A 12,640-nucleotide genomic window follows, 5' to 3' on the forward strand; every position below is an offset into this window, starting at 1 on the left:
GTGTCTTCTGATTTTTTTTTCTTTATGGTGGAGGATATGTTTTGTTTCACCAAAAATGACTGCTACTTATGCCTGTTTCCAGGGCACGCCATCTCCGGATTACTACTCCAGTGTCATTACTTGTCTTCTTATTCCTCACTGTTCAGAACTGTTATGTTGGAGAATGGAAGAGGGAGGGACGTGACACAGTAAGCTTTTGTATAGTTGAAAGAGCCAGAAAACTAAAGCATCTGCAACCACTGCATAAATAATCCATTTGACACCTTAAAAAGCTTTAACTTAGTCTATTTTTGGAATAAAACTAGCATCTGTGCTGACAGCTTACACGCCAAGTTTCAGCTTGATGCAAATTTGAAAAGTCCTGAATAAAAACTGCTAAAATTTAGGAGTGTATAAACACTACCTGATCCTAACTGACATTCAAAATAGACAGTAGTTAAGCTGCAGTATTTATATAGTACACTACTTCATACTCTGGAAAGAAAGAAAGTAATCTCCTTCTTTAGAAGTGCTTTACCAAGTGTACGATTGGGTCACTTGAAAGGTTATTATAAATAGAACTACTTGGCTGAATACAAATGACGTTATAACTTGGCACCGCTGTCTTAGGAAGGAGCCTGTACTCCTGCAAAGCTCTTCTTCAGCAAATCGGACACCTCTATACTCAATAACAGCAAATTCCACAATATCAGCTGAAAATGTGGAAGACTGTGCTATAAGCACCAGCTCAGCCCTTTGGAGGGAGCAGGGCAAGCCTCACCTGGCTTCCCCTCTGCACCCTGCCAGAGCTGGCATGCCTGATTACCCCTATTCAGGTTTTGCAGCATGGGAAGGATCTACACACATCTTAATGCTTCTTCTGCTGGACACAGGGTTCACAGGAAACTCTGCAAAGTTTTCCTCTGCCCCTCTTCTTTTTCCAGAGAGGTCAGGTGGAGCAGTGCAGGGTAGAAGACCAAGATGAACTATTTTGTCAGTCAGATTGAAAAGGAAAGTGATGTCCTGCTCATGCTACCATCACTGGCCAACAAAGCTGGGAGCAGAAGGCAGTCTCAAGAAAAATGTTTCCAGATTTATTGTCAGTAGACAGAGTTTTCACGTTAAACAACGGCAGTAATTTATACAGGGACCTTGTACAGCTGTTTTAGTATCTCTTGCTTCTATATGAGAAGTATTTTGTAACTATAGGATTCTCTACTGCCTTACTATGTGTCTCAGGGACTGCAGTGAGCATGACCCTCTTAGAGATTACGTAGAGGTGAGGATCCTTTGCGCAAGGAAAGTACAAAAGGAAAACATGTCTTAAAAGGGAATTATTCAGGAAGAATACAGACATACCAATGCTATTATCTAGACCAATGCTATGCTTTTTATAAAGTCTCCACCACTAGAGTCAAACACTGATAGGTATTTTTTTTATATACAGGGATTTTGTGTGGGGCAAGGGCAAAAAATGTTATTATTAAACATTTCCCATTAAGATGACAAAACAGCATTATTTGTTCATTTATTAAGACAATTGAGTCACCATGACATTAGTTGTGTTTGCATCACTCATTTTGTTCCACACATACCAAGTGGAGGTTTTTGTGCTCTATGTTGGACAAAGAGGTTTTACTAGAATAGTTTAGGAAGGAACGAGTTATGAGAGAGTATGAGCACTTATGCAAAAGAAGACAGCCAGTACCCATAAGACATATTCAGATCCTCCTTACATTGGTGCATTTTTTTTTCAGAAGTCCCTTGGGGAGTACACCAGTGTGACCTGCACTGGAGCACCCAGTCGGCAGCTATGTGCTACCTGCTCAGGGTGTTCCACTGGAATCCACGCTGCACAGCACAGGGATGCCTGTCTGCTTTAGACATTACAAAGGGAATACCACATACTTCATTAAAGATGTAAAATTCTCAACAGTCTTCAAACATCCAGCTCTTAATCCTGCCCAAACTAACATAAGAGATTAATTTTGACTATGCCATTTGCCCTATAAGTTCCCTAGATACACATACAAATTATTGTATAAATGATCTGATCCCACATTTATTATCTCTAAAGCCCAAAATCTACGAATTTCTACGATGTCAAACATGTCTGTGAGCTAATGAGCAGTTTCCCAAAGCTAGGCATCAGGAGTGCTCCAGTGCGCGGTGCAGGGCTGGCGCTGGAGGGAGCTGCAGCCCCGGCTACCGCCGCCGCCAGCACCCTCCCGCTGACCTCGCTAGCGAAGCATCTTGGAATTACGTTATCCCTTCCTGTCACTTCAGCCCAAGAATGTTCTCTTTTTAAAGCAATTGGGCAATTTTCTTAAGAATTACAAAGCCATGCTAAACAGAAACGTTAATTCTATCAGCGGTTTACAATTGTATGGGTCACATGATGACACAGGTACAGAAACAACTTTCTGAATTAAACATTATTGTCCTGGTTTCATCTGGGATAGAGTTAATTTTTATTTCTTAGTAGCTGGTATACTCGTGTTCGGCTGAGAACAACGCTGATAAGACACAGAAGTTTTAGTTGTTGCTAAGTAGTGCTTACTTAAGGACTTTTCAGTCTCTCGTGCTCTGCCAGTGAGAAGGGGCACAAGAAGCCAAGAGGAAGCAGAGAGAGGACACATGACCCAAACTAGCCAAAGGGGTATTCCATATTACAGCACATCAAGCCCAGTATATAAACTGAGGAGAGTTACCTGGAAGGGACCAATCACTGCTCAGAGATGGGATGGACATTGGTGAGCAGGGGATGAGCAGCTGTGTTGTGCATTACTTGGTTTTCTTGGGGTTTATTCCTCTCCCTCTGTATTTCCTATTATTGTTACTATTTACTTAATTTCAACTATTGAACAGTTCTCATCTCAACCTGCAGGTTTTACCTTTTCCCAAGTCTTCCCCCCATGCCACCTGGGCCAGGGTGGGGGGTGACAGCAAGTGAGCTAGTGGGTCTGTGGTACTTAACCAGCTGGGCTTACACCATGACAGTTACACACTGCCTCCTCATTTGAACCTTCTTTAGCATGGCATACTTGTTTCTTATTTCCAGTTTGAAAAGAAATTGGACAAAACTCTGTATGTAATATCTGCCTCTACCTCACTTAAAAGCAATTTCCGGATCAGACATGACAAAGATAGTGGGTTATTTCCTACCCTTAACTTTTGTCCTTTGCTATATCGCGGGGCAGATCATGCTACTGATGTATCTTGTACGAGTTTAAGAGAAATTAACTGAAATTTAAAGATAGAATAACAAACACCAACTTTCTGGAGAGAAGAAATAGGAATCTTAGTAAATGTTGTGTGGTCACTATGTTAATTCTCTTCACTTGGTGAATTTTCCTCTTGCTGTGTCTGTCTTCCAGTCTTCGCACACACTGTATTATCACAGATAACCTCACTCTGGGCATCACTAAAATAGCTACAGTGTTTCTAAACCAGAGTATAATGATTTCTTTCAATCCGAAGTTCCTGTTCCATGGCAAGCTTATTCAGGCAGACAAAAAAGAGCTAATTACTAACATAAAAATTAAGCTCTTGCCTAGGCATCAGTGTCCATAAGCCTCTTAAGTTACCTGGCACAGATGCTGTGCAAACCCAAAGTGCAAGTATTATGATGCAGGTAAGATATAACTGCTGATTACTTCTGATTACCTTTTCCTTCTCTGTACCAGGAATGCCCAAGCAGGATGCTTCCCAGCTAATGATGTACCTTCAACCAAAAGTTTACCATTTGCCAAAGAGAAAGATATAATTGAGTATCTGCCAAGACAAAACAACAGCTGGGTAACTTGCATGTAAGTGCCTCTGGTGAATTAGCTCAGGAGTCCTTTGAACCACTTTTCTAAATGTTTATAAACTCTTTAAAAAATGGGGCTTTCCAAGTACTGGAAGACAGCCAAAGGGTAAGTATATATAGATTATATAGAGAGAGCTATAGATTAATTAATCTAATGTTAGTCATAGGGGAAATAACGTGGACCTAGCTCAGGAGAGTTTGAGTGCACCTTGCACATGTGCTCCTGAAAAAGAGGGACATTTTCTGGACCATATGAAGGCTTATGGTCCAAGGACTGAGAGACAGTGAGACAAGCTCAACTTTTACATCATTTCCTATTCCCATCAAGAATAATAAACATAATCGGGCTAGCTTGCCAGCAGTGGTAAGTGGATTCACAATCATTTGGATTCTTTAGGACAAAACTTCCCAAATTTATACCTTAGTCCAGCTTCAAGGGAACTGGGTGGCTGCCAGCAGGGGAGCTTGAACAAGGCTGGGGTCATCCCTTACAAGCTCTGAGGCTATGCATTCTCAGAACAGTCATGACTTGTGGGCAGACATGAATTTCTGTCTTCCCTAATGGGTGATGTGTGCAGGTGGCACACAGAAGAGTAGAGCAGCTTAGGCGTTAGCTGACCAGGGACTCCAGAAGTCATGCAGTCCCTGATTCACAAGTGTGGCAAGCTCTCCAACTGAGTTGGAAGAGTAAACAGGTGGATTTCAGTAGCATCTTGCCTGAGTTCTGCTAAAAGGTCATTGTAAAAGATGCTTCTTTGTAAAACATTTCCAGTTCAATGAATCAGGTCTTTCTGTGAAATTGAAATGTTTTGCTGAAAACCTGTTGTATTGGAAAACTCCCAACTATCTCTCTCTCTTACTCCCATAGAGAGAAAATGGGTTGTCTCCAGCCATTGCTGCTTCTTTCAACATTTCAGCCAGCCTGTGCTTCCCCTTGAGCCCACTGAGGGTCCATCTCACAAAGCATGCATCTGTTAAATGGCCCAAGTATTTTGTACAGGGAAGTGCACAAGATCTTCGAAGAGTACAAAGAGAAAGAAACAGGACTACTTGATAAAAGAGAGAGACACAGTGTTGCTGAATGATGAAAGTGTATCATCAACTGAAAAGGAAATTCAGCCTACCTTTTCTCAAGGACACAGGTCACTTCTGTTCCTGAAATGCCACTTTGCACCAGGGATCTTTGACACTCTTTGACTGCAACCACTAGTAAAGCATCTGCGGGCCAGGGAAAAACCTGTAATGGGCCCAAACCACTGAATTAAACCAGGTCTGATTTTGACTATGGCTGCATTTTGACTTCTGACTGCAGAGGAACATGTGAGGTACACTCAATTATTTGTCATGAAAATACTACCAGGGAATTTAGCCCTTTTTATTTTTTTTTTTCATTTGTGCATCACTCCCAAATGCCAGTCTCTGTGAGTGTATCTATTACTTGTAAGCATTTACTAATCATTTGTGAAAAAATGTTAGCATTTGGTTTGTTTCCATCTGTCATTCCTAGTGGCGGTCTGTGCCTGGCCACGTCATTGCACAGAGATGTGCCGCTGACTTCTTCCCCTTCCTGACAGCTCAGACTCTTTGGAATAGAAGAAACATATTTGTGAATGGTTTTAAAATAAGCTGTCAGGAAGGTTTTGTTCTGGTTGAAAGGATCAACACCCTGCTAAGGCAGAACTATGCTCGCATAAGTACAAGAAAACATGTTTAGGGTCGCGTACTGCCTGCACCCCCTTCTGTAGTCATTCAGGGGTGTACTTATGCTTATCTGAGCCAGTAGAGTGGCATGACACTGAGGGGTCCAGCTCAGGCTGCAAACTCATCCAGGAACCCATGTGGATGTGTAGGCCTAGGCAGCATAAGAAACAGGTTTGGGTTGAACTTCACCTTTCCCCCACTCACCAAAAAATACTGTGAAGTAGCTGGCACCATGTGATTTAAGATTTTTAAGCAGCTCAGAAGAGATTAAAAACAAAAAATAAAGGAAAGAGTCCATGGAAGGATAAAGTAGGGAATATAGTAACAGTTGGAGATGGAAAAGCAACCATCGAGGTAAGCAAAAGCATTATGAGCCTCAAAGAAAGAACTGGAAGTATTATGAAAGGTGATGCAGACAAAAAGCCTGCACTTTCAAAAAGGCATTGAATGTGTGACCCTTTGTCAAAGCTCCCAGGCCATCTGGCCAAAAATACTGGTGAAGTCTTGTAAAATGGTAGTTGCATACCTGTTTAATATTTCAAAATGTTGTATATCCCACAAACCTTTTCTGTTAGAAGACAATCTTTATCCTGTTTTTCTGACTTCTCCATTGCCCGATAACCTGGTTTATCACTTTGGCAACAAATGATTGCAGGGTTTATGTGCATTGCCTCATTACATGCAGTGCTGCTGCACCCAGCTAGCATCCAGCTGCGCTAGCAGATTGAAAGCCAGTTTAGACATGCCTTTCCCAGCTGTGGTTACATCTTCGACTGCCTAGTGGATCTATAAATTAAATTGAAATATTTTTAGCTACAAACCCTAGGCACCAGAGGCATGCTACCTTTGTTAGAAGTAGGAAAACGCATTTGCTTTTTTCTGTATGTGGTCTTTTTAGCTCTCGTATAAAAATAGGAAGAAAAAAATTGAATAGCATCTTTTTGCTTATTTTCATAATTGTCATGGGTCAAAACACCTGAATTAGTTTAATTAAACATAGTACTTCTGCTTCAAATAGCACAGGACATTATGGACAGTAAAAACTGATGTCTTTGATGATGTGTTAGCTTTTTGTGAAATCTTGGTAGAAAGGCATTTTGATGCTATCAAAAATCAGGCCTTTATTGCTCATTGGAATTAAAAAAAAAAAAAAAGAAGCATTATGAATTCATTTGAACACTTGCCTTCCTACATTTGTACTTCCCTTTGTCTCTTTGCTTCATCTCTCTCTGCAGGCTCAAGGGAGCAGATCCTTCCATGTTTCAAACTGGCACAGCTCCACCAAACAGCTGTGCCAATTACTTCCAGTCGGGGACTGCCACTGGATGTATAGCTGCGTGTGCTCAAGTCGTTGCAATTACTATCATTATGTTACTTCTTGGCATGGAAAGGAAAAAGATGAGTGAGTGTTTGGAGGGCTTTGTTTAAGTACAGCAGGTCACTTATTCATGCAAACCACTGAGAGCAACCGAGAAGTGAGCACAGTGAGGACTGAACTTCTTGGAAAACCAGCTCTCGTATTTAATTTGTTAAGAAGACAAAGCGATTTCTTAATGAAACCTAATAAACTCCAGGTCTGCCAGTTCCCTCGAAAAAGGAAAGCATTTTTCTACGCGTTAGATTAACTCTGCAGTACCTATTATGCCCTTGCTTTTATGCAGCTTACAGAGACCTTTACCACAGCTCCAATCTGCAGGAGCTTACTTGTGTAATGCCAGTATTGAGAAAAGCCATCATGTGGCTTTACCTCTATCTGAAAAACAATTTTGGAGGCTTGTTTCAAGTGGTCTGTAATGCTATTCACATTCCTTTGATCCAGAAGCTGGGAGGGGAATTCTTCTCCAGACACAAAATTACAGTGGTCTGAGAGAAACTTGTTTCATCTAGCAGAGAATGGTTTAAAGGGTTTAAATCTTCTGTAGCTTAGCATACACAAGCCTTGCATCCCTGACATGTAGAAGGACTCCCATACCTGTACATACCCAGCCACGTGGTAGGTCAGTACCCACAGACAAATGCTGCATTACATCTAGTCTGGATGTTGTATTGCAACCAGTTCAATATATCACACCTCGTGAAGATGATTTTTCAATATATATTATTATGGCAAAGCTTCAGCAAGCCTGGGCTCTGACAGTGGGTTCCCAAGACCGGTCCAAATTAAGGGCCAGGACCTGCCACCATTGCACAGCCCCTGGCACCACGCTGGCTTTGCCAGTGGGACAGGCAGGACTAAGGTTTTTCACTTCGCGTCTATATTTTCCATGTTAGAGCATGACTTGAAGCCGTGACGAAGGTACCACGAGGTGATGTGGCAGCGTGAGGTGTCACTAATGGCGCAGTCCCTGCCAGCGATGCAACACACACGCCCTGGCCCAGTGTGAGGGAGGAGCGGGAGTGTGCCGGCGGTCCCCGCACGGAGGTCTTGTCACGGCAGTTTTCTATTCTACTCCTGCATTGACCCGTTGCCATCCCCGGCCGCGCCCCCTCGCCCCGCAGGAGGCCGCTCGCACGACTTCAGCGCGAAGCCCCGTTACCGGCGTGCCGGCGGTAGGTGCCGCAGGGCGCCCCTAGCGGTGCCCCAGCCCCGCGGCGCCGCCGTTGCGGCGGCTGCGCAGAGCTCGGCGGTCAGCTCCCGCCGCCGTACGCCCGGCGGACGCCGCGGCTCTTCCTGCGCTACGGAGTTTCCGTAGCCGTGTCCTCCGCTGCCCCCGCGCGGCGCCCCGGGTCGCTAAGCGCGTTTCTATGAGCCGCCTATAAACAACATGGCGGCGGCGGCGGCCCCTTTTCCCGCCTGCGGTCTGTAGGTGGCGCGGTGGCTGAGGGGGCGCCGGGGCAGCGCGGTCCGGTGGCGCCGGCCGCCTCCGCTCCGCTCCGCGCGTCCCGCTCTCGCTCCCCTCGCCGGGCCGCGGCGGGGGCGGCTGGGCTGCGCTCCGCCCCGCCGCGCGGGGGTGTCTGAGCGCCCGGGAGCAGCGCGGCTGCTGCATTGCCGCGGCGGCCCCGCGCCGAGCCGAGCCGAGCGGCGCGGCAGCCCTGGGAGTGCCCGCGGGGGCTCCTTGGAGCCGGCGGCCAGAGGGAGGAGAAGGAGCGGGCTCGGGTGTCCGGCGGCAGTTGAGGCGCTGCCGTGCACAGAGGGCAGCGGGGCCATGTCGCTGCAGAGCCTACCGGCGGCCACGGCCGCCGCCGACCTACCCCCCGACCCGGGCGCGGAGCTACCGCCGGGCGCGGAGCTGAACCAGGGCAGCGCGGAGCCCCCGTCAGCCGAGGAGGGCGGCGGGGGTGCGGAGGAACAGGAGGAAGAAGGGGAGAAAGAGCGAGAGAAACTGCTGCCCATCCCGTCGGCGTCCAGCGCGGCTGCCGGGGTAGGTCTGCGGCCGCCGGCGGGGCCGGGCGACCCGTCAGAGCCCGGGGTGGCCCCGGGCCTGGCCGCGGGGAGCGGGGCCGGCTCTGCGGTCCCCGCGGGCGTCTGCGGTGTTTGCCGCTTTATTCGCGGTGGCGGGGGATCATCGTGTTCCTTTTCTTTCATGTTCTTTTCCGGCGAGAGGCTCTCATTCAAGTTTCTTAAAAATAACAAGTGCGTCTGTAACTAGTGACATAATGAAGCTATAAATTCTCCATCTACTTATAGTTCTTTAACATTTTACAACGGTCTGCTCTTTTGGGTTAGTCATGACTGAGGTTTTGCAGCTCTGTGAATGTTCGTTAAGGGTTCTCGGTGGCGGAGTGCTTCAGCTCTTAACACACTTAATGGCAAAACAGCTAACTGGAAAATACTTGTGTATTTTTAACTTTTTCTTAAGAGGTCTTTTATTTTGCTTTGTGTTGAAACAGAGATGAGAAAACACTGATAACTGGTGAATGAGTTAACACGGCTAAACTCTGAGAAGGATGTTTGCCAGAATAATCTCATTTCGGAAACCTCGAGTGAGATTTTTAATTTTCCTGGAGTTATGATTTTTCTTTCTGCTGACCATACAATATTACGAAACAAAAAATGTTCCTGGCATGAGCTGAATATCTGACATAGCTCAGTGTTAAAGCTTCCTGTAAGTTACTTCAACAACAGCAAAATTTTACCAATCCTGTAGTAAGTAATGCAGTTAGGAGATTTTAGTTCAGCAGTTCTGATAAATGTCCGAGTTCCTAGAAATGATCATTTTACATAATTTGAATTTTAAAGATTGAGAGCCTGGTGTTTGACTGTCGTGGAATCATTGTAATGTTAAACGAAGTAATCATAGGCAAACTGCAAACTCCTTTGAGCAGCTCTGCCAATTCTGTGTTTTGCCTACAACGTTCCAATTTTCTGAAAGACTTTCAGCTTTGCAAATCTGTCTGAATGTGAAAGAATGTGTTTGTTCTTATGATTCACATACAGATTCAGTGGGAGAAGTCGGTAATGGACAAGTGCGCAGGAATTATTTTTACCTTTGAAAATCTCCAGATTTTGAATGGCAAATGGCATTCCCTTAGTATTGCGATATAAGTGCTGGTCTAAAATGTGTTAGGCTTATCTCAGCTAATGAAAATGAGTGGAAAAGGGCAGCTGTCTGAAATTCCCACTGCCTTAAAGAATTGGGAAACCTTGTTTGTAGCTGGACATCCTTCATGTACCTCTGAGCTGCTGTCCACTGACATAAGTTGTGGAAATTGACCTTTTGCAGAGGAGCACAGGTCTGGCTAGGTGCAATTGCTTGTCTAATGCATGTGGGATCTTTAATATGTGAAGAGCTCTGTATGGTTTTTAATAGTATGATACAGAGTTTTGTCGGCAGATGTAATAGACATTTCCATAGTCCTGGATTTCTCTGTGGCAAATGCAAGTTTTGATCCACATATACCAAAAACAGAATGTAGGTATGCTTTTGCAAGACCTTTAAGAGTTGCTGCAAAGAAGGTGTTGGACTACCGGTCTGCTAAACCCTAGTTGTGACCAACCTACACATCCAGTTTCAGAGCTTTGTGAAGTATGTTGTGCGATTCATCATATATAGCATGATCTCAACACAAGTTCTTGTGTTAAAAGTTCTGATTGAACATCAAAAAATGAGTGTTACTTTATCCTCTCAAACACTTTTAAAGAGGGAAATAGGTTCTCAGCTTCCTTCTTGTTAAATCAGGGAAGAGTTTGCAATATGATGACAACAGAGGGAAATTCCTGTCTTTTTAAAAAAATATCTTTGCTTATTCATGTTTTTTTCCCTCCCCCATTAGAATTCCTTTCCTTTAAAAATACATGCCTAGTTCAAATACAGTGATATGCCAGGTGACCTTAATTTTCATATTCTCTCTGCCTATTTTTTCTAAATGTATACCCATCACATGATGTCTGTGGGGATACAGATACTATACCCTGTTTATATATGAAGTGAGCCTCAGATATCCTGGTCTTTGAACATCTCCCTGGGCTTTGTGCACAGTGCACTAAAGACCATAGATTTATGCTACTGCCATAGCATGACTAGACCTTCCTCAAAAGCAACATGAAGGTATGACACATCCTTTAAGCTGTTTCAATTTTTCCACAATAGCTGTGGAAAAAGTCAGGATTTTAGTAAGTCAGTAGGTAATAGTGGTAACCCTTTTCTCCGAAAATCATGTGCATGAAAGATGTCTCATCTAGCTGCAAGTTAGAATAAAGGGATTATGTGAACATTGATATTATCATTCATACTGTGGCTTTTCCGGGCCAAGGGCCATTGAGGATTGGGGGTGGGATTGAGGCTTTTATTTCTAAGGAAAGTTGTAGAGATTCAATTAGTCCATGAATAAATTAACATGATCCTTCTGCAAGGAGTTCAGGCTTTTCTTATGGGCCAGATGGTGATTAGAGACAGTGCCCTGAGGGGTAATGGATTTGAGGTCAATATTCAGATTCTGAAAAGAAACTTGTAGGAAGCTAAGTAATTTGCCCCCTAGTAAGCAGAAACAAGTAGAGGCTTCTGTAAAGCAAAACTGGTCGTATGTTACACCTTTCGAGATGAAAATGAAAGGGAACATCCTGTTTCTCACATAGGCGGTTGCATTGACAGCTGCCTTTAGGTAATCTTGAGTGGCCCTCAAGTCTGCTTGCACAGGAAGCCTTTTACTCCTCACTGACCTTTGCTTGCTACCTGTAAATGGGTCTTGAGTGAGTTACATTAGGGCTAAAGAGTAGGATTTTCAAGAAACTCTTCTAGGTGGTCTTTTGCCTTTTCCCAGAAAGCACTCTGTATGTGCTTTTTGCACACAGTTTCTTACTTTTAAGTCACTTTGCAAACAGTGACTTACTTTCACCATTAAGTTTAACTTCAATAATAGAAAGCACAGGTTTATGAAGTATAATGCTAGTCCCTCATCAGTGTTATGGAGGGTTTAATGTTTTGGAAAACTTCCACTAAGAAGCCATCAGAGTTGCGAGTTATTAATATGCTCTTAAAAGAGCATTAAAGATTACTTTGATCCACTTACTCCCTCTAAGCATACTCATTCTCCATGTGGGGTCTCAGTTTCCTGATGGCAGTATGTAGAGTCTTGGGCTCTAGAGGCTCACTGACCTCCTACAAAATTTTGAAGTATGGCACAGTGCTGTACACCTGTCCTAGATTAGTCTCTCAAGAGATGTCAGAGATCCTCACTAATGAGCATGTAGCTTCCCAGTATTCCTCCAGGACTTTCCAATACAGCCTTTGTCCATGTGTTTGTTTAATATTGTTGGAACTGCACTTGGAGCAGGATGATGGAGGTAAACAGCATGTGCAATTTTTATTCTTCCTGTTCTATACTATTTTGATGGCTGGAGTAAAACCTCTAAAGTAGAGTCAGTCTAAAAGGGCTGTTACGATAAGTCTGTTTCATAAAAGCTCCTTTTCTCAATTATCTGTGATAACTCTTCCCTGTTAATCATAATTAGACTAGTCTAAGCTCCAGGGTTTTTTTACCTAGGGGATACATTTTGTGACACAGCAGACTAACCTCAGATCTGGATTTAAAAGTCCTCTTTTAGTCAATCATGTCTTGGCATGTTTATTCGGGGTCTGGTTTTCTCCAGTCATGTGGCACATGATTTTTTTTCTCAGAAGCATCTTAATGACATTTCAAAGGTTATAGAATAATAATAAAAAAAATTAATGTGAAAATTGTAGCAGTAATTACATTTTATTTTGGAAT

The 12,640-nt window shown here is 43.9% G+C and overlaps 1 protein-coding gene and 1 long non-coding RNA gene across 5 annotated transcripts in view; both read left to right on the forward strand.

The window, feature by feature from the left end:
- The first annotated feature begins 119 nt into the window (after positions 1–119).
- On the forward strand, positions 120–5,144 carry LOC136010542 (uncharacterized). Its single transcript, XR_010610923.1, has 3 exons — positions 120–188; positions 3,666–3,788; positions 4,659–5,144. It is a non-coding gene; the product is annotated as an uncharacterized LOC136010542 (long non-coding RNA).
- Positions 5,145–8,427: 3,283 nt separating this feature from the next.
- The window catches only part of HECTD2 (HECT domain E3 ubiquitin protein ligase 2), a 40,031-nt gene continuing 35,818 nt past the window's right edge, over positions 8,428–12,640 (forward strand). For all 4 annotated transcript variants that reach the window (XM_065671898.1, XM_065671899.1, XM_065671900.1 and 1 more), the window contains exon 1: positions 8,428–8,853. In XM_065671898.1, the coding sequence (XP_065527970.1) occupies positions 8,638–8,853 (216 nt within the window). In that variant the 5' untranslated portion in view covers positions 8,428–8,637. The remainder of the gene's footprint in view (positions 8,854–12,640) is intronic.

This window comes from Lathamus discolor, chromosome 3 (assembly GCF_037157495.1).
Source record: "Lathamus discolor isolate bLatDis1 chromosome 3, bLatDis1.hap1, whole genome shotgun sequence".
Lineage (NCBI taxonomy): Eukaryota > Metazoa > Chordata > Aves > Psittaciformes > Psittacidae > Lathamus > Lathamus discolor.